This window comes from Hypomesus nipponensis, chromosome 21 (assembly GCF_054491055.1).
Source record: "Hypomesus nipponensis isolate SF chromosome 21, ASM5449105v1, whole genome shotgun sequence".
In the NCBI taxonomy this organism is placed as follows: Eukaryota; Metazoa; Chordata; class Actinopteri; order Osmeriformes; family Osmeridae; genus Hypomesus; species Hypomesus nipponensis.
This window is the reverse complement of record NC_140381.1, coordinates 8,852,440-8,874,598: the sequence shown is the minus strand read 5'-3', so window position 1 is coordinate 8,874,598 and position 22,159 is coordinate 8,852,440. Positions and strand designations below refer to the sequence as shown.

The 22,159-nt window shown below is 43.2% G+C and overlaps 2 protein-coding genes across 2 annotated transcripts; one reads left to right on the top strand and one right to left on the bottom strand.

Annotated features, from left to right (window-relative positions):
• The first annotated feature begins 201 nt into the window (after positions 1–201).
• Positions 202–8,789, top strand: gsg1l (gsg1-like). Its single transcript, XM_084685056.1, has 5 exons — positions 202–490; positions 3,149–3,196; positions 5,765–5,917; positions 6,971–7,082; positions 7,724–8,789. The coding sequence occupies exons 1-5, from the start codon at positions 202–204 to the stop codon at positions 8,013–8,015; spliced, it is 894 nt and encodes a 297-aa protein (XP_084541182.1). The 3' UTR covers positions 8,016–8,789.
• A 351-nt stretch (positions 8,790–9,140) lies between these two features.
• tmc5 (transmembrane channel like 5) lies at positions 9,141–21,704 on the bottom strand. Its single transcript, XM_084685041.1, has 21 exons — positions 21,634–21,704; positions 21,199–21,201; positions 20,501–20,730; positions 20,041–20,118; positions 18,972–19,088; positions 18,669–18,771; positions 18,224–18,305; positions 16,964–17,218; positions 16,574–16,719; positions 16,189–16,333; positions 15,876–16,028; positions 15,166–15,326; positions 14,923–15,004; positions 14,735–14,832; positions 14,460–14,555; positions 14,301–14,376; positions 12,824–12,957; positions 12,128–12,301; positions 11,241–11,319; positions 10,752–10,841; positions 9,141–10,436 (listed from the first exon to the last, which is right to left on the bottom strand). The coding sequence occupies exons 1-21, from the start codon at positions 21,702–21,704 to the stop codon at positions 9,903–9,905; spliced, it is 2,907 nt and encodes a 968-aa protein (XP_084541167.1). The 3' UTR covers positions 9,141–9,902.
• Between the last annotated feature and the right edge of the window lie 455 nt (positions 21,705–22,159).

Below are 22,159 nucleotides of genomic sequence, written 5' to 3'. Positions count from 1 at the left end.
TCAAGATTTTAATTACGACGTATGTGATGAAGTTGATGTATTTCGATGCGGAGATTTGTAAAATCCCAAGTACATATTTTTTGTGAGATTTTTCTTTTTCTTTAGCCTATATTTGATACATTTTACACTGCGTTCATGAACTTGGGATAGCCTACTTGTGATCGCATGTGTTCAAATAGGCTTCGAAGATCTTAATGGACAATGAAGACAACCCGAAAGTGCAGGGCACTGCTCTCTGTCAGCCTGAATTTCTTAGCTTTGTTTTTCTCAATATCGGCATTTCTAACAACTTACTGGTGCGTCGGCACACAGAGAGTCCCGAAACCCAAGTGCAGCAAACTCAGGACGCACAATTGCATTGACTACGGAGTGAACGAAACAGACCCTAACAAAGTCGTCTACAGTTGGGAAACTGGGGACGACAGGTTTCTCTTTAGGCAGTTTCACACTGGAATCTGGTTTTCTTGTGAGGAAAACATTCATGATGAAGGTAAGAGGCTGTGAAAAGGTTTTTTCAATAGTTTTTAATTCTTGATCAAAACAAAGCGGTACATAATCAGTGGATAACATTGAATGGATGGGATCAAATAAACATTTATGCCTTAATTTTGTTTTTATTGTGTTGGCCGGTCTTGGGAGGAAAAAATGAAAGAAATAAAAGGTCCTATTCAACTACAGTTATTGCAGGCATTCAGATCTTACAAGTGCATGATTTCAAAATACATTTTTGGAAGTTAGCCCGACTGACTGAAATGTTTGAATCACTGTAAAAAGGGCAATATTCTCACCAAAGTAGGTCATATAGTCCTACATGCAACCCTATATAACCTTTGTCATAATCCCTATGCTATTGTCTTTATCACAAACCTCCTTCACTGTAACCAACTACACACACACACACACACACACACACTTCAAACACAATTCAAGAGTAAAAAACTGGTGTATGTTTGTCTCATCAACAGGCAGCCTTAAATTAACATATTGGGAGCCAGACAGCCTGAGTTACAGCTCTGGAAAAAATTGAGAGACCACTTCACCTTTTTCTTTAATAAAAAAAAAGTTGAGAATGACAATTTTGAGTGAGGAACAGAAGGATAAAATTTGCAGTGGCCTCTTAAATGCTACCCTTCTGTCCTTCACTCAAAATTGGCCTTCTCAACTTTTTTTTAAATGAAAGAAAAAGGTCTCTAAATTTTTTCCAGAGCTGTAGTTGTTAAGATAATTTCTTTATCAAATCAAGTAGTCTGATTCAAAGAAAGTAGTTAAATGCTTGCCGGCAAGGAGACAAATCTGATCGCAATACAAAGTTGTCTGGTCCTCAAGTCTTCATCTAAGACCATTTAAACATGTTGATGGGAAGTCCCCTTCCCTGCATATTAGCTGTCAAGGTGATCGATCCCAAAGGTATCGCGCACGTGTGTGTATGGAAACTTACAGAGTTCCTGACCCTTTCTAGGCTGACCAAAAGGCCCATTCAGAACAGATAAGACTAAACATATTCAAGGAATGTTTATATGGTAATGGTTAGCCTGGGTCAACCTGTTTACGTAAGCCTAGTTTACCCAAAGTTCATTTGGGGGGTTCTCCTTTCTGCTGATATGTAATGCCAAGCACCAGCATTATTCAGTATAAAACTTTACATTCTTAATTTCTCCGACAGTAGTTGTAGTCAGTTGCTTTACACAGTAATTTCTGAAGAAAAGCATCTGGTGTCAAAAAGTGCAAGCACAGAAAGCACAGCAACCAGGCTAAGATAATGTGAAGAAAGAGGTGATGGATGAAATTCTGTCCAGGTGTCAAATGAAACCCTTTTCTCGTACAGTTGCGAGAGTCCAATCTGTCGTAATCTCACCCGCACATGTTACATGGAATAGAATGGATTGTGGATTTTGTCCAGTGAGCTTTTGGTTAGTTAAACCATATTGGCTAGTTGTTAGCTAGCACCTTAGCTAGTGTTTATGGTTCTTTGATATTGGTTAGGGTAGCCACTAGCCTTGACAAGCTCTACAAACTACCATTTCAATGAAGAGCTTTGGAATTCTATATAAAGCAGTATGTTTTAGAAAAGCTTTCAAAGTTCAAATGGGGAAAAGTTCAACAGATGGGTCATGATAGTATCAAGCCAGGGCCTGAGGGATTACTATGGGAATAGCTGTACAAAGGGGGTTTATTCCAAATAAAAGGAACTTCAAGAACAAGAACACATGTACCCCCCCCCCCCCCCCACACACACACACACACACACACACACATACACACGCACACAAACTCAAACACCTACACACAATTCAGGAGTGAAAGACTGGTTTGTGTTTGTCTCATCAACAGCCAGCCTGAAGTTTACAGCTAGGGAGCGAGACAGCTTGAGTTAATAAGGATTATATAACGCGCCTTGATGAGTTTTTCCTCAAAACAGCTGTTGCCACCATCCCTCTACCTGATTAAGCTTTCGATTTACGACAAATCCTGCCACTGTGGACTGCAATCGACAGATGACGGAAATAATAAATCACGTCTGGCGAGAAAAGAGAGGAGGGGGAGGAAGAGAGGAGTGCCAGGGGTGTTTGTTACAGCCAACCTTGATGAGCTGACACAAGGTCTCATAAGACTTTGTCATTTGCTTGTTTGTTAACTGGTGGCTGTTCTTTACGTTTTTACTTATTTGAAAGAATTATGGCTACGGTGTCCTTCTTACTGTCGGCGAACGTCCATGGCAGGACTGTCGCAATGACTTAAACGAGTGAGTGGTATTAGACTGATCGGTTGATGATTGGACGAGAAGCAGTTCAGCAGCTTTGACATGAATCTGTAAACTTTGTCCCGCGGGATCGACCTCTGTGAACCCTATTGCTTGGTTGAGAGTGCCAAGCACGCGATTATTCCACTTGACCCTCCAAACTATCAACGACCCCTTTGGTCATTCCCTCTTTTCTATCAACAACTGGGTTGATAACAGCAAGTAAGACCTTTAGCAATTCCAGATTTCATCTTGGAGAACCGAGGTTTCCACTAACCTTTCCTGCAGGGGTGGATAGATAAGTAGGTTTCAGATGGGAGGCGGCTATGAGTTGTGGTCCGTTGATTCCGGGAAAACTGATGTCAACACCGGGTCACGGCGACACTGACGCATCTGTTTATGTTCCAGGTGAGAAATGCAGAAGCTTTATTGATCTGGCCCCGGCATCCGAAAAAGGTGAGTGATCTATGCATACATCAGGAGGTAAACAAGCCCACTGTGACGCTCCTCGTCACTCTTGAGACTTGATATCAGAGAAAAGAGAGACCAAATGAGACACCTCTTTGAACAACCCCATAAAGGTATGATAGCACATGAAAAATATATTTATATTGGGAGGGTCAGGTGGCTGAGCGGTTAGGGAGTCGGCTGTTAATCAGTAGGTTGTATGTTTGATTTCCGGCCGTGCCAAATGACGTTGTGTCCTTGGGCAAGGCACTTAACCCTACTTGCCTCGGGGGAATGTTCCTGTACTTACTGTAAGTCGCTCTGGATAAGAGCGTCTGCTAAATGTAAATATGCATTTTTGCATGTAGATAATGTCTTATTACTTTATTACAAGCAAAGCAGTCGTTTGACTGCATTCTAATGTTTTTCCAAATACATTTTCAAGTTAGAGGAAGATAAATGGGGTTTCCCCTAGCAGCATGCAGGGATTGCATTGATTTTGTTACCTACCATGACTTCATCTTTGTTCAGGTGCATCAAATATTAAAGTTCCATAGTGTTTTAATCTGAACTGATTAAGATTTGAATCATATATTATTCATTTCTGTATAAGACCAATATTAGTCAATTAAATACTTACATTTACTGCTGAGGAGCTCCTTCCTACGTGCTGTACAATTACAGCTATTATAAGTGATGTGATGTGTTTATACCAAGACCGGTAGATCCTAATGCTTTTGTATAGTCATTTTAATTACCTTAGTAATTCTCACAGTGTGAAATTCTAATAAATTCATAATTAAAATCAATTCTTTGAAGTTTCTTCTACCCTGTTTAATTCCTCTTCATATTTGAATACCAGCACAACACCCTTATTTAGAATTCTCTCGTATAACTTTTAACACTGAACACTGAACTTGGTACCAACCTCAAAGTCAAAGCAACTGATTTATAGAAGCCTAGTTATTAGGGTTATAAAACTCATACATATTCCTGAGGTAAGCTCCACAGTGGCTTATGTTCTTAAGCAGCCTTGACATTCTGTAGGCTGTCAGGCAGGTGGATGTTGCTGCAGGCACACCCCTGTGGAACAAGGATATAATATACTGAGGCTATCCTTCAGAAGGTCCCTGGAAATAATTGACAAGGTATATGACATGGAGAAATTGTGAGCTTTTGTGGGTGCTTGGGTTCACTAGTGTTGTGCATTTGGGAAGTGACCAAAATTTACATTTTGAGATACTACAGAGAACAAGACAACTTTTAATACATTTGAAACTTTGAGGCAGGAAGCTTTTCTGTTATTCTATTTAACCAATTGCTGGGGGTAAAAATGGCAAATGTTTTTGTAGAGTAAGTTAAAAAAAAGTTAACTACCTTATACTCCAGGTACATTGCATTAAACGGGGACACAAGTACCTGCTAAGATTAAAACCTATCTTTGACTTTCCATTGCACTCAACCCTTCACTCTCTTGAATGCTGTCCATGCTATTGGGCTGGGGGTCTCTCCTGGGAAATACTGGTGGCACCTGCAATGTTCACTTCTTGCAATGAAACTGTCAAGCTGGATTAATAGCCAGGCAGAGTGAAAGGCGAGATAGGGAGAGATGTGATGTCCAACCTGTCGTGTAGCGAGATAGTGTCTTGGTTGATTCATTGGAAATTTAGGGAAGTTCCCAATGTGCTAGAGCAAAAACTGCCTCTATTGGATTTGAGTGGTCTGTCTGACTGAAGCCATCTTATAATGAGCAGCATGTGAATGATAGGAAATGCTATTTGGATGTCAGGTTAACATCCATTTAAGGTGTACTTGTATGAGGATGCAAAAATACCATAAAGTATTTGATTCCCTGCATGGTGCTTTCTTGGCCCAGAGCCAATTGTTATGCCACTAACAAAACAAGTGTCACAAATCCCAGTGATTTGAAGCTGGAAGCTTTTCTGTTATTCTATTTAACCAATTGCTGCAAATCCCAAATGCAGACCGGGACTGGTAGGTGGTGAAAAAAATGCATTAATTGGTGACAGGTGAGTACAGGTGATGGTGGTGAGGGTGGCTAGGCGGGAGTGAATGGATTCCAGGGTGCAGAGGCTGTAAAAGAGGAGCAGGAATCCGGTCAGAAAAATAAGGAAAAAAATTGCAAAGCGAACAGAATGACTAGTGGTATAATTAAAATGCAGGCACTCAAGCGCAACGTACTGCTACGTCTTACGATCCGGCAGGGACTGGATGTCAGGCCACAGGTTAAGTAGAGTGATAACAAGAGTGATAACCATGATCAGGAGCAAGTGTGTAAAGGAAACAATCTCAAGGGGGTGGGGTTGTGACAACAAGTCCCTTTTAATCAATAACGAACAAATACATTCTTATTGGTCTGTTTCTTCATTTTAGATATTTTGTTAGCAAGTTAAGAGGTTAAATAGCTCCAGATTTAAGCTTTTTTTTTCATTTAAAATTGTCTAAAAAAATTGGTTTCGATGAATACAAACATAATAACATATTTGTATGTTTGCAATGTATCTCAATGAAGCTACAGAATGTCTGCGATCTAATCTTTGACCTGCTCTGTTTCAGGCGTCCTGTGGCTGTCGGTAATCTCGGAAATGCTGTACATCGTGCTTCTGTTCGTGGGCTTCAGTCTCATGTGCTTGGAGCTGGGCCATTCCAGCAACGTCATCGACGGTCTGAAGCTCAACGCCTTCGCTGCTGTCTTCACAGTCCTATCAGGTGCATGTCGTTAACGTCCTATCAAGTGCACATTGTTAACGTCCTATCAGGTGCACGTTGTTAACGTCCTATCAAGTGCACGTTGTTAACGTCCTATCAGGTGCACGTTGTTAACCTCGAACCGCCGTCTTCATTTGGCCCTGGATCCCAATCTGTTGTAATTGTTTTAAAAAAATGATGTCTTCAAGTGTTATCGTGACAAAATCACTTTTGGGAACATTGTAATTTCACCTCGTAAACTGGAGGTGGGCTCCGTTAGCAGTTTCTGTCAAATTGTCTGGAAAAAGTTCTGGTAAAAAAAATTGTATAATGTAATGTAAGATGTTAAAGTGAACTCAGTACAGTAGTATATTAATAGAAGAGCAAATATACAAGTCTCTGGTTGGGTCTGGGATATGGGCGTATATAGCCCTATTTTGGGGGGGCTGGAGCCCCCTCAAAAGTTTCATTAGCCTCCCCCCCCAAAAAAAAAATTATGAATATTTTTTTAAATTATTAATAATAAAAAGATCTTCACATTTTAAATCGAAATGTGTTCATTTCTCTTCCTAAAACCCTCTAGAGCAGATTATTAAGTAAGGATATTGTAAGTAAGGATATTTTCAACAACAAAAAATCTGGGGGAACATGCCCCCAGACCACAGAGTTTTGCTGGGTCTATGAAAAATAATAGGTTTTAGCTAGGGACTTAGCCCCCCCCCCCCCCTCCCCCAAAAGTGGGAACCTAGATTTGCCCCTGGTCTGGGACATACAGTATGTTAGTGTTGCAGACAGGATAAAATACCATGTTAAAAGGGTTAGTTTGCTAAATCTTTCTCAAAAATTCAATTTTGGGTCTTGCAGACTGTAGACACATAAGCCAGTCTAGTGGGATTTGAAAAGTCACGATCAAAGGAGACAGTGTGTGTGTGTGTACGTATTGAGTCTGTGTGTGTGTGTGTGCATGCAGACATTTAAGAATGTTATTCAGTGTAAGTCTCTTAACACCCAACTTTACCACTATCTTTCCTTACACACACACACACACACACACACACAAACACGCAACCAAAGGTCTACTGGGGATGGTGGCCCACATGATGTACACTCAGGTGTTCCAGGTGACTGTCAGTCTGGGTCCAGCCGACTGGAGACCCTACAACTGGGACTACGGCTGGTCTTTCTGGTAGGCCTCCTCACCGATTCCATCACCCCTTCTAATGAATAATCCCAAAGCTCTCGTGTTACTGCAGGATTAAAGATTTGGCGCCCAAAGCCCCAATACGTATGCGATTGGAATTGCATAACGGGATATCTCATATACCCCTTAGGCGTACTATGCAAGCTACAGTATGTTCTCATTTCATATCGTTGACGTAAAATAATGTTGACCTTTGGAGTTTTGGAGGTAGGTGTTGTGATCTTACATGTCACTTCAAGTTTACGAGGCCCAGATGTGGAGATTGTCTGTAATCGTGTCACGGGCTTCAGCGCATCCATTTTGATGTCTGTGGTCAAAATATTGGGGAAGAGATGTGTTGAGCAAGACCTTCAACAATGGTGTCTCAGCAATTTATTCAGGGACAACACCCCACATTCTCTTCAGCACATTACATAATGTTATGTAACCATTACCCCCTGCTTTAGAAAATATTTGGGCTACCACTCTGCTGAGGGAGGTAGCCTAACTTATAACAGAGATATATTCCTGACAAAATCCCTCAAATTTGGTTCCCCCAAAATGTAAGCATACCTGAAGGTATTACCTGTCATGTTTTTTCACTCCTTTCTCCCACTCTTGTTCTGCTATTTTTCTCCCATCTCTAGCATGGCCTGGGCTTCCTTCACCTGCTGCATGGGCGCCTCGGTAACGACCCTCAACTCCTACACCAAGACTGTCATCGAGTTTCGACACAAACGCAAGACCTTCGAGCAGAGCATCCGCGAAGAGCAGGCGAGGGAGGCCTTCGGCTACCTCCGGGAACGCTCCGTTCACTCAGTCTCCAAAACAGTGGAGGTGTTTACACAGACCCCGAGGAGCAGTCGGAAAATGCCCATACCCGGAGACTCCTTAGACCTGAGTGAGATTCCCGACTCTCTGGAGGAAGAGCAGTGCTGATTTGCACTAGAAATCGATCCATCGCCTCAATATCGCATCAAGACTTTATCAAGACGATTGAGAGAAACGGCGGTCCACACTCAGACTGAATTTCTTCAGGGATTTTCCACATAGGCATCTCCGCCTTAATTGAAATGCGAAAAAATCCACTGTCTTGGCTTTGGAATCAATGGAGAGTCGAGTCCAATCGGACCAGTGTTGACCAGCTCGGTTAATGCCAATAAAAGAGTCAGAGTGGCAAGTTAAATTGAAGATATTGTTGCAGATGATAGGGAAGGACTGAGAAAATATTTACAACAACAATATTTGTTATGATTCATCTCCCGGCTTGCCCTCTGACCCATAAGCAGATTACACATCAAGGGTCTTATGTTCCATAATAGCCTTACTAAATTTGATGTTATATAATGTTTGTGTGTGTGTGTGTGTTGATGGATTGACAATCTGCTTTACATCTCTATCTACAGTATGATCTATTGGAAATATAACCTCAAGTGTTTGCTGTGCATAAAGTGTGCCTATATAGCCAACATCATATTTACATCTATGCATTTAATATTTGTCTACAACATGAAAAGCTGTGAATTGTCTCCTTCAATGATTAAAGTGATACTTTCATTCAGTGGAATGCCGTATGGTTCTCGTTACAGAGTAATAGTTTTGCACGGTTTTAGGGCCCTGGTATGAAATGTGTCTTCCACCTCCTCTTGCACAATGAACTGCACATAGAAACATTCCTGGTCACCGTGATACAAATAACTGCAGCTGCATTTTTGCATCCACTGTATTTGACTCAGTTTCTGCTTTGTACTTGAGAAAAATAAATGACTTTAAGTGCATTTCCTTCTGCACCAATACAGTACAAAGTTGCCAGTCATTTCTCTTAGCCTGTGCCATTTGACTGGCAAATGGAATTGAGTTGACGAGGAATGAATTGTGCAGGTAAATGGTTTCACAGTAGGTCTGGGTGGAAGATGTTGACACACAAGAGTATCTTTTAAGATTTCATCCACTAAACCTGATTTAGCCATTTCTGGAAGCCTCTGTAGAGTAAGAAATCATCACTGCTCTTGGTTCGAACAGATTTAGTACCAGCATGCACTGTCATAAAAAGTATGCACAACATCAATTCAATGTAAATTTTATCCATGTACTCTTAACTAATGAACTCAATGAACTATATAAAAGACTAATGTCTGTTTTTCTTGTTTGTTCACAGGGCTTTACAGGCATATGGCTGAGCAAGGCCGGAGCCAGCATTGAGCACCCCATCACACAGGCATGTAGAGGGCGCTGTGGGCCTGAACGACTGCACGCGATGAGAACGACAGCAGTAGCGCACAATGTTTGAGGTGAGGAGCACTTCTTGTCTGGTGTCATCCAATCAAAATAGCCTGTGAACTTTTGGAACTGTCTTATTTACATATTACCATTTATACATTTATACAGTGTATTGGACATTCCTCTAGTTCACAGCTTTACATATATTATAACAGACAGATAATAGGTTCAGCCACTGATTAGCTCAAAAGAGTGTGTACAATGCACGTTATCTCCATACCTTAAAATTTTTCATTTAAACATTTCTAAAGTTGTGTTTTGTTTTGCTTGATCATTTACATGTAGTCATTTAGCAGACTCTTATCCAAAGCAATTTACAGTAAGTACATCATTAGTTAGACCAGTTAACAATTTCACATTCTCTAAGTTCAAAGAACTAACAAACAATAGAGGTGGCCAGCACCCTCATTATGCTGGCTACTATGCGTCCTTTGCTTAAATTTCAAGTGTCCTTTTTCCTGCCTGTCCATTTCCTGTGTCCCATCTGTCCATTTCCTGTTCTACTTCCTGTCCCCGCGGTTCACTACAGCCCATGCATCGCTCAGCTCAGTATCCATCATCGTACTCATTCTGAGCCTGCTGACGAGCCAACATGGCCTGTATAAGTGCACTTGACCCTAACGGGGCTGGGTTCTCCGGAGGAGCGGGGATCCGGAAGAAGTTCTCCTCATCCTCTGCTTTCTGTCGAGCGCGCACGGCCTGTTCCACGGCACTGGACCTGGTTGACATGGGGTCCTGGGAAGGAATCTGCGCCCCAAAAGGAGCATCTTCTTCTTCTGCCCTCTGCCTAGCTTGCATGACCTGGATCAGAGCACTAGGTTTGGAGTTTGCGTTGTGGCCTGGAAGCGGCGCCCCGTAATAATCGGCTACATCCTGTTCTTCGGCCTTCTGCCTGGTCAGCATGGCCTGCATCATGGCGCTGGATGTCGTGGACACCGAGATATCTGAGGGAATAATCGCGCCATTGTAGCCTACTCTGTTTTCCTCTTCCTCCAATTGTTGTCGGGCTAGCAGGGCCTGGAGCATGGCATTAGACGATGACTGTCCACCACTGGACTGGTCATCTAGTCTTCTTTTGGACTGGTGGAAAGAGAAGGGAGAGGAGATTGTACGTGCACGTTGACAGTTGGAGGTTATTTAGCATAAATTATTAGCATTAGCATTTAGCATAAGTTAAATAAGTTAAGTTAAAGCAGTTGTTCTCGCGTGCCAAGCGGGCCTGCAGGGGGATGGCAGCGGGGAAGACCAGTACATTGTTTTAGAAATATGGATCTTATTACAATGGGAGGGTGTGAGTTTTTTTGTTTTTTTTTCAAAGTGTGGCCTGAGTGAAAAAGTTGGAGAAGAACTGAGTTACAGAAACACACTGAAGGTCTATGCATAACTATCACATACCTGTTTAGCCTTTTTTGGTTTTGGCTTGTTTTGGTTTGATTTTTGAAGGGCCTGGAGTTTCTCTAACAGGAAAGTCTTGTCCTTTCCTTCCTGGTAAAAGACATGAGAGAAAAGGTTGAAAGAAATCACAAAGCCATAGGCCTCAATGGGTAGATTGCGTATCATTTGGGCTATGGCTAGGACCGTGACTAATTTCCTACATGTCTTCACCCTCTGTCTCTCACTACTTTTCTGTCTCTCTCCAACTGCCTCTATCAATATAAATAAAACCCCCAAAATGTCTCAATGCTTTCAGTCTACAATACATGTAAACCATTCTGCGAGACCACATTTTTACAAAAGCATTGTTCGAGCAGGAGAAACAGTCAGTTTGAGATTGTTAAATTAAACACCAGTCAAAAAAATAAAATAGTTTTTTCAAAAGAATTCTGGCACTACTCTACTATTCGAGACAAAGACTTAAAAAATGTCAGCCGTTACTTAACTCACATTAACAATCTGCTGCTTGAGGAGAACAATGAGAAGTTTGCGTCCCTTTGTGATCTGCCAGAGGATGTATATGAAAACTCTGCAGACAAAGAGAGAGAGAGAGCGAGAGAGAGAGATAGGGGTGTGGGGGAGAGAAGAGAGTGAGAAGGGAGTCAGTCCACTTGCTGGAAGGTAGAGTACACTTGCTCACCACATATAAAAGTCCCAGACAATAACATACTTGCAGGACTCAGATAACATGGTGTGAAATTCAAAAAGAAACCAAGGGTGAATAAAATGTAATAACGTCGGCATGACAGCATACAAGTTTAGTTTTTTATGGTACAAGAAACAATCAAGAGTGTGTCCTAGGGCTTATGGTGCCGATATGATACGGTAAATGACTGATTAACTCATATTTGACTGATTTATAGTCACCTGACCTTACAGTTTAGCTATGCTTAATCAATGATCCACTCAACCCCTGGGCTTTGTTTTCTTCCTTCATGACTTACTTTTTCTTATGCGACAACAGACCCAGAAAAAACTTGAGGACACACTGTTAATAAAAAGGCCCTGTCTGTAAATGCAACCAGGAAGCTGATGTGTCTGGTGTGAACCACCTTGAAGGCCCTAACTCACATGGTGATGAGGGCAACCAGGAAGCTGATGTGTCTGGTGTGAACCACCTTGAAGGCCCTAACTCACATGGTGATGAGGGCAACCAGGAAGCTGATGTGTCTGGTGTGAACCACCTTGAAGGCCCTAACTCACATGGTGATGAGGGCAACCAGGAAGCTGATGTGTCTGGTGTGAACCACCTTGAAGGCCCTAACTCACATGGTGATGAGGGCAACCAGGAAGCTGATGTGTCTGGAGTGTGAACCACTTTGAGGGCCCTAACTCACATGATGATGAGGGTAATGAGGAAGTAGAAGACCTCGCTCCTGACGACGTTCTCGTAGATCCACACAAACCACTGAGAACCAGAGACGGTCTGCTCGCTCTCCATCCAAATGGACACGGCGTCAAAGGTTGTGTTGAGGCCCCGGAATGGACCGCACTGCTTCGACGGAGGCAGACTGGAAAGAGTCGTAGGGTTTTTATATTAATTGATTCTATGTTGGGCGTTTTCTTGCTTTTTGGGGTGGATAGAGACAGTTGGAGGTAGACAGGAAGGCAGGGAGAGAGGGGGAGGGGAAGACATGCAACAAAGGTCCCCGGGCCAGATTCGAACCGAGGCTGCTGCGGTAAGGCTTTGCCATACTCAGTGCACGATCTGCCCCCAGTGAGCAATACCTGTAGCAGATACACCCATTCTAAAGAGCTGCGTAGAGCTACTCGCAGTGCACATTCTCACTTCGGAAACCATCATGGCTCAATACTATCATTTGACTAATTCTACCTTGTTTAATTATATCATCGAGAGTTTTAAACTGGGAATTCATTTTGGTCAATGAATGCCAAGTTGGATATGAGAATTCCGGAGTCTGTGTATGAAATATGAATGACTCTACAATAGTATCCTATTTCCCTCACCACCCCCCCCCCCCACACACACACACACACCACCACCACCACCCCTTCCCTCCCAAGCCCCCTACCTCCAGACGGTGTAGGCCAACATGGAGAGAGCTCCCAGGAAGGAGGGGAAGAAGAGCAGGGCGATGAAGATGGTCTGCATCTGGGCCGCCCGGCCCGACCTCCGGGGGGGCTGACAGTTCTGGGTCAGGCTCACCTAGACATCCCAATGGAACGAGAGAAGATATAAGATATGTATCCTCCTCTCTCTTAATGAGAAAAGAGAGAGAAGGAGAGAGAGAGAGGTGAGGCATTGAAAGTATGCTATGAACAGTGTTGTGAACGTGTATACGTAAAACACCGATGGACAAGTCATAACTGATAATAACTGGGCACCTAAGGGGTCTATAAGCATACTGTAGCTACAGCTTGTGTCAGTTTCATTCCAATGTCAATCTTAATTGTACTTTTGTGAAGTCATGGAATCCATTTGACGCTGCATAACTGCAAGAAGAGCTGCAGTATCACCGGGAAAGTGTCTTTCGGCCTGTCATGGAAAAATATGAACGTAACTCCGAAGCTTTGAATGGACTCGTGCCCACGGCTAGGCCATTCAACAGAGTCATAAAACATTCAGCGTTGCCCATCACATGTGGGTAACACGAGTCCACGAGACAAGAGGAGGGCCGTGTAGGCCTCGGCATGGTGATCTATGGCGGTGTCCCATCGCAGGGCTTCACCTTACACTTTAGAGCCATCGGAGTCCGACACGCCGCTGAACTCGTCCTCGCCCAGGAGTGTTTATATGAGGTGGCTCAGTGCTAAATGACACCACATTTCGATAGATGACTGATTCAGGAAGGATTTCTGATACGCGACCGCTCCCTGAATTTCTTGTTGGCTGTATCTCGGTGCGACAGGGTAGAAAGCATTTTGAGAAAGTGTCCAGCTTTTTTCTTGCACGTGTGTGTCTGCTCATAGTTCCTGGAAAAGAATGTTCCTCTATCTCCTCAATATTGATACTATAATTGGCTACTTGTCCAGTACCTTGACATTTGCAGAAACATATTTAGTTTTAATCATGTCTTACAATTCACACTTCCTATTTTCAAGTATAAAAAAATCTAAATGAGATGGGACCTTGAGAAAGACAAAAGTATCCGTATCCATGATGCATTATTCAAACTGTATTTGGTACACACTGGAACCTAAGTGAAGACTCACAAACCATTTCAAGCGATTTCTAATGTTTCTGGGGTATTTGTTTAACTTAACTGGTAACACTTCACATCAACTGACACAACAACACCTAGTGAAAACATTCTAGGTTCGTAGGAATTGTTATGTGATTAAATGAACCTATAATCAGCGTTATAGGTTGTTAATAAAGTGTAAGAAGGCACAATGAGTTTGAGGGGTGTAAGGGTTAAGTGGATGTTGTAAAAGGGGCAGATGAAGTCTGTGTCTCAAAAAAAAGACCCCATTGTTGAATTGTGTACCACATGACATGACACCATGCACACACTCACACACACACACACACAACGCCAACAGCCCTACCTTCTTCACGTAGAACAGAATGAAGAATTTGATGATCTGAATCACAGGCAGGAGGGGAGAGAAATAGATCCCAATCCTGCCAAAAGGAGACATACATTTTCCCATCAGCTGACTGAAATTCTCCATGTCAGGTGTTTAGAATTTGGTGGTTATATTTACCACGCCAATGTCTGAGCGTAGATGAGGTCTAGAACATTCCTAGCAACATCAAACTCTGGAACCCCCAAGTTGGGCAGGCATTTGGTCCCAATGACGCTGTGAAAAAAGTCTCCTTGTTATATGAGTGATGCTTTCCATTATTGACATTCATTTTACTTATGGTTTAACAAGTTGAATGTATTATTGTCATTATACATTTTCAATTTTGTTTTAGTTTTAATTACACATGTACATGTTTGAATGCGAGTTGAAGATTTGTTAGAAATGTTCCTCACTTTCTGAGAAACTCTCCAAAGAAGGAGCCCAACATCAGGAAGATGAAGTCGACGATGACCAACCGGTACAAGTTCTGCCCAACAACAGACTCCCAGCACTGTGATAGGTAATAAATATGGGTTAAAATAGCCAATTGGTGTGGGTTACAACCATATAGGATGGAACTGATTAGTCTGAAAGTACTCACAGGGAAGCTATTGCTATTGGCCACATCATTCATCCAGTAGTAGCAGAGTATTCCCAAGATGGACATTTTCAGAATGACATTCCTAGATTTGGGGAAAAATACAGATTGACAATGTGACTGTACAATGGGAATGTAGTTGGGAGTATAAACAGTGATGTAAAGTTAACTTTGAAATGTTCCCTTATAGTCTCTCTCTCTCTCTCTCTCTCTCTCTCTCTCTCTCTCTCTCATCTGGGCACCTACCTGACTATGATAGCATAGATCTGCATACGAGGGTGGGAGTAGTGCTCGAACTTGTTGAACAGCGAGTAGAAGAGAGGGATGACCAGGTTGATGAGGGACACGACGAACGGGAGGAGGAGAGTGGCGGCCTCGGCCACCAGAGAGTTGGAGTCCGACACTTTCTGCAAAGAAACAGACAAAGACAATCAATAAACGGCTTCAAAGCAATACACTTAAGAGGAACACGAGTGAAGCATGTCCAGAAAGGCATGGTTGCATCTTTATTTTTTCAGAATGAAAACATACATTTGACTTTATTCAGGACTGAAGCAAGGCCAGAGGCAGCACACACGTTGTACAGCCTTTAGTGTGACACTGTGAAAGATTACACAACAGCCCTTACTGTAAGTGAGGCGGGTTTATCTAAGATAAAGGAAGCCATTAGAATGACAACAAGCTCTTGCGACATTTACAACTTTAAGTTGACCTCTGGGAATCGTACTGGGAACTTCATCTGGGTTACCTAACCAGGAAGAGGTTGGATGTTCAGATATACAGTATCAAAGGCTCGTAAATGACAATGGAATGCACTTGTTGCATCCGTTGATCATTGACCTTTATGTACTTCCCTGTACCCAGAAATGTAATTTAGCTATACCATCATTCTAGACAGTTTCATTAAGGCTAATAAAATATTTTCTTTTCTGCGCTTTGGTCTTTAGTCTGCATACCTTACTGTCAAACTGACACAGGAAGTAGACGGCAGCGCCACAGCCCAGTGCCAGGACCGTGGAGAACAGCCAGGTGGCCAAGTGGACCCCCAGGTGTTTGAGCTTCTTGGACATGGGCAGGTAGGCCACATGAGCATTCTCCGACAGAGACTCCTGGAGGGGGGAGAGAAGGTAAACAGTTCAGCGACACGGAAGAAAACAAGGTCGTCCGACGAGCTGAAGAGATAAACAGAGACCGACAGGCACAGACTGACCCCCTCATCTGAAAGGGGCTAGCGTTCGCTTGCAGCGTGCTGAGCACAGGGACAGGCACCTTGAGTTGGACGCGGAGGTTGTTCTTGCGCTGTCTGACCGCTCTCTCGTTGGTCACGTTGAAGTCCCAGGTACAGAGGAGCGTCCAGGCACCGCCAGATGTCGAGTCAGCCAGGACATAGTTCCTTTTGAATGAACTGGCCATGCTAGAGAGAGACAGACACACACACACACACAGAGACAGACACACACACACACAGACAGACACACATCAAAACAGAGATGCAGACAGACAGACAGACAGACAGACAGACAAACAGCCGGACAAAAACCGAGAGAGTACAGAATTTCTCGTTACCATACTAAGACAATGTGTAACTAGTTGGGTTATTGTCCCTCTTCATGACAATCAATTGAATAGTATGAGTTGTTAGAGCCCTACTGACCTGTATATCAGGGCACCTCCACACAAGACCATGTAGGCTGCTATGGTGAAGAAGTAGGCCAACTGCATGTTGTATTTTGTAGGAGCTGACCCCGTGGTCTCGTGACTGTATGCACCATAGTACATTACGGTGTACGTGAAGTAACCCTGTGGAATCACAATTTAAAAGGCATTTATTGACACCTACCACTAGTCAAATCAACCCCCCACACACACACACACACACACACCACAATTGAAATATTTACCATTCAAGTACTTCAGTGTAATACTGATTACAAGGAGCAAAGCTAAGCAACTTAGCTCACCTAACTTAACATGTATAAATGAATACAATTGTATTCAAACTAGGAATGGAAAAGGATGAAAGTGCAACGTAAACCGAACCCACCGCTCCGGTCAGCAACTCCAGCCCTCGGAAGTCCACGGGGAAGCTGGCTGTGGCGTTATGCACCAGCTGAGGGATGGTGATGAAGCCAAAGTTGACCAGGAAGGAGAAGAAATTGAGCATGAGCAGCCACTTGAGGAACAGGAAGTAGGAAAGGACGCCAGTCCCGAACTTGCCGCCAATCTCCTTGAACGTCCCTTGCCAGATCTTCAAGGCCTGCCGGGCTGAGGTCATGTGAATGCCGCACCTGCGGAAGGACTGGGGGGTGGAGGAGCTGGTCTTTGAACAGAGCAGATACTAAGAGACAAGCCTGAGTCTATCCCATAGACCAATTACTTTGAAGTAATGGACAGCCTTGGAGGTGTGCTTGATTTTCCTTTCAGCCAGCATTTATGGGACAAATCCATTTGTGTTCTCTCACTGCATATGATAAATCAGGCACACCCAAGAATTTGGCATTGTAAAATGTGTTTGTAAAACGTTATTGACAGAGGCATGCTACTTTGTCATTCCACTAACTGACTGAAATCTGTCAAATTAAAATCTGACATAGATCAAAGAGTTGGGGAGCACTTGATCTGATCTCGTGGCTCCATGAAAAACCCTCAGTCCAATCAAGAGCACCTCTATTCAACCACACTATGATTCCCATCATACCTGACCCTGATCTGATCACATCAACGAAGACAGAACGTGGAGAAGGATCAAGGAGCACATTACATTTACATTTAGTCATATAGCAGACGCTCTTATCCAGAGCGACTTAAAGTACAGGGACATTCTCCCCGAGGCAAGTAGGGTGAAGTGCCTTGCCCAGAGGACACAACGTCATTTGGCACGACCAGGAATCGAACCAACAACCTTCTGATTAATAGCCCGACTCCCTAACCGTTCAGCCATCTGACCCCCCATTAACAACCTAATGATGTGTAAGGTCTAATTAGACTGGAGCCAGAAGTATACTTCTGTTGCTTGTTAGTTTGGAGCCACCTCACGAGGCTTGATCTCAGGCCCTCTTCCCACTATAACGTTTATTTGTTTTATTGGTCATTATTAGCCACCATGAAAAGCTATTCATTTGATACCATGGATGCTTGGTACTTCTGCTCAACCAGATGATCATCCAAGAGTCAGTGACCTGACCAGGAAACAATGTTGCATGAGGACATCTGGTTTCATGCCATAGGACACTCGGTTTGATTCTGACTGTGTCACTACACAGTGATTTGGTTCTTTATCAGGAACACTGACTGTGTGACTCACCAACGACATGTTCTCGGTGCATTCTGCAAAGCAGGTGAACTGACGAGCACGCTCCGAGGACTTGAAGGCCAGAACCTGGCTCCTAATGAGATGGGGAAGGAAATAGATAGGGTTTGGCGACGTCATGAGCTGCCTTTATCTCTCCTTGGAAATATACAACCTGTCAAAGCAGCCCAAGTCTGTAGGGTAGCTGTGAAACTTTGGACTCCAAAGGTATTTTTATTAGCAGGGTCTATGAACGAGGGAGTGTGTGCATGCGTGTATGCCCCCCCCACACACACACACACACACAAACACACACACACCAAACCATGACACAACCATGAGCTTTGAAACAAACCTATCCTTGTGCAAACAGAACACCTTACTTCCCGACTAATGTGACGCATCTGCGCCAAGCCAAACCGATTAAAGGAGTACCCCCGCCCCCTCATCAAACACCCACCTGATGTGCTTCTTGTCCTCGAAGCTCATAGGGAGGCCTTGGATGGCACGTATTCTGTCGCGAGTGGACAGGGCAACCAGTTCTTTCACCAGGTCCTGCTCCTCTGTGGAGATAAGGACAGGACGAAACACGTGAGGAAAGACGTCATCTCCAATGGAACTCAGTCTGAAGACGCTCCACTTGATGTGAAAACCCGGGATGACTTGAGAGATGACAAAGGCATTTGTTTCCTACACAGGACACCTGCCATTCTTTCCTGGTCAGGAAGAACAGAAAGCAAATTGAATCTCTCCCCTGTCTCACCGCTCTCGATCTCAGCTCTGATGGCGTGCTCTGTGAAGCCCAGATTACTCATGGCAGCCTCTCCACCAGGGAATAGACTCATCCTTCTCATTCCCCTCCAACGCATTGTCATATTACCTGAAACCACATGAAAAGCAAATAAGTATATTACCTGAAAAAATAAAAATATTTATTTGATATACAGTGTCCCCCGAACACATAAGTGAAATTATCTCTGGTAAATTAACTCATGGAGATTGGTAAGAATGGTCATGCTACTATATAACTATGTCTCACTATGTCTTTGGTGGATGTCAAACCAATAAAACATCATGTCAAGTTTCCATTTATTAATCCTTTGTATATGGCATTGTGTTTACCTTGTCTCCTACCACATTCATATGACCTACATACACAAGATGAGTGTGCAGTTACTGGCCAATCAGTTTCCAGTTGGATGGTCTTCAAATGAAAAAGTCTCTAAGTTCATGTCTGGTGTATTACCCCAGCAAACACAATTTCTTGAAGGCAAATAAGCTTTGACAACTACCGTAGATTCACTTTAGATTAACTAGGTTATTCAATACTCAAGGAAATGGGTCTTATCACATACAACAAGGGTAGATACCTGATGCTAATATTTACACCACTAAAGGAGTTACCAAAGGTTTCTGTTCAGTCAATACAAGTCAATCAACTACCAAACTCTTAAAATTCAATCAATTATCAAGGGGTTAATTTTTAAGGACTTTATGACAGATTAAACAGTAACAGCTACAATTGTCTTGAATTCTAGACTGGCTCCTTTTAAGGAAATGAGAATTCCGTAAAAATGTCCCTACTTTTGTAACAAATACTTCCTGGTCACTGAATAGTTTACTTATTTATAACAGCAACACAATAAAAAACTGCTGTGCTGCGTGTCACAGTCAAATGTTTAAGGTTTTTCAGCTTTCTCTGTTTGCTGACGTATCATAACAACAGTGTGATGGACGCTAACTTCAGTAACAATGTATCTTTAATGTTTCCTGAGCTTAAAACCGGACCCCTTGAGCTTTTGTAAATGTTTTGAAAGTTCTTTAAACGGTACCTGTGAATTCAGAGAGCTGTCGTCCGGGAGGGGAAGGATCATACTGAGCCGCAGGTTCTATCTGGAACGTACTGTGGTCTAAACATGAGAAACGAGACAGAGAACTGGAGGGATTAGGAACACGCTGTCACATAGCAACGCACTACAACAAAATGCTCCTGAAGTGAGTTGCACACGGAGTGTGCTTGTAAACCACAATGGACCATCGGTGACATACATACTAGTATGCAGATCTGAATCTGCATACTGCACATCTTGAAATCCGTTTTTTCATGCGTCACCGGTGGGACACAAACTTCCCGCTTTCTGCGTGGAATCCCATCCAAATGAAATCCACTCCCTCTTAACAACTGATACAACATTTGGCTGTCCAGGTCCTAGACCACAATACTCATTACATAGTTGTGGATCCCAACCACCTCCCCTAATGAGCAGATGAGAGGTCAGGCTCTCCACTTACTGAGCTCATGCTGCAGCCACTTGGGGCTCTCGGGCCGAGGCGAAAGGAGACCCATGGGGATGCTGTCCCTGCCCCTCCAGCTGCCCTCCTGCCAGCCCCCCCAGGGCACCTTCTCCAGGGCGTCGTCGTAGCCCGCCGGGCGGCCCTCTGGCTGCTGCCAGCCTCTCTGCACGCCCGCATTGGCCTCTCGAGCGTAGGGATTACTGTGCTGGTGTTTGCTCCTGGAGGGGCTGCAAATAGGAAGAGAGTTGAGAGAGAGGGAGAGAGGACAGTTGACAAACACATGTTGTTGGTTGATATACTTACATATAAGTATTCAAGTATCATAGTCAGAAAAATGATTATTAAAAGCTTGTTGACCCTTACCCACCCCGGCAGTCATGTCCCACAGACTGAACGGTACATTATTAACATTAGTCACTGTTGTGTTTTGAGTTTGTTGCTGGTGCGGGTGGCGTGGTGACGTCATTTCCCGCAAGTGTTTCACGTCTCGTTACGTTGTTTCATGTTCAGAAATTCATTTTGGTTTATTTTGTTCAGAAACAACACTTGGTTTTACTTAATATTGCTCACCTAGACTAGTTAGTGTGTAGCTCATATTAGCATTCCACTCCGTGCTGTAGCCCAGCTCGTACAGTTTCTGCATTTATTTTGTAACATGTCACTGACACATTGTTATGTATTCTCTCCAGTTTTACCTTCTTACACTTTTAATAAACCATGTTGGAGGAACACGTCTCCGGTGGATTGTTTGTGGGAAGACTTTAGCTGCCTGTCAAACTGTACTCAGCACAGTATAGGGAGGACAGAACACTCACATACTTTATCTTTCATGTAGCCCTGATTGTTTCTATGTATTTTAGCTACTATTGGAAGCCAGGCTATAAATCACACCGTCAAGACGTTGCCATCACCCCATCTTTGACAACAATAACTTCAAATGACCTTGCCCCCATCCCATCCACACACAATCCCACCCCGGTTTCTATTGACAGCAAGATGCATTTTACTTGTATGAACGGAGTGGTGACTCCCATACAAAATGCAAATGTATCTGTGTCCAAGTCAAGATAGGGGAGGTAAAATAATAAAAGATAAAATAGACACAAAGTCACAATATAAAAGTGTCAAACCTCCTGTCGACCTCCAGTGTTTCGCTGTCATGGTAGGCAGGGTTGAAATGTCCCCCGTTGTAGTGTGACATGAGATCCTCGATCTTGGACTTCTCTTCCTCCTCTTACTCAACAGAGGCTTTCCCCCTCTTTTATGCTCCTACCTCTGCCTCTTGTTCCTTCTCTCGTGCACCACAGTCTTGGATGTCCACCTATTCTTGGTAAACACACCAGGTAGTCATCAAACACCTCCCATTACAAAGAAAGCAAACTAGTTGTCTTGTTCAATGATGCAGTTCTGGTATAGAATAAAGATCCTATACCGAGGCTAACATTAAGACTTTCATGGTAAGGTCTTGATTACATCGACAAAGAATGGTATTCAGCACACCACTTATAATAAGACTGCATTTTACTCCATGTACATTCAAACAGCTATAACCCAAGGGAAACCTGTAATTTAACTCTTTTCCTATGCCTCCGTGTTATTCATTATTAATGAATACTGCGGATAAGGTTTCTGACAGACAATTTGTGGTTCCTCGGT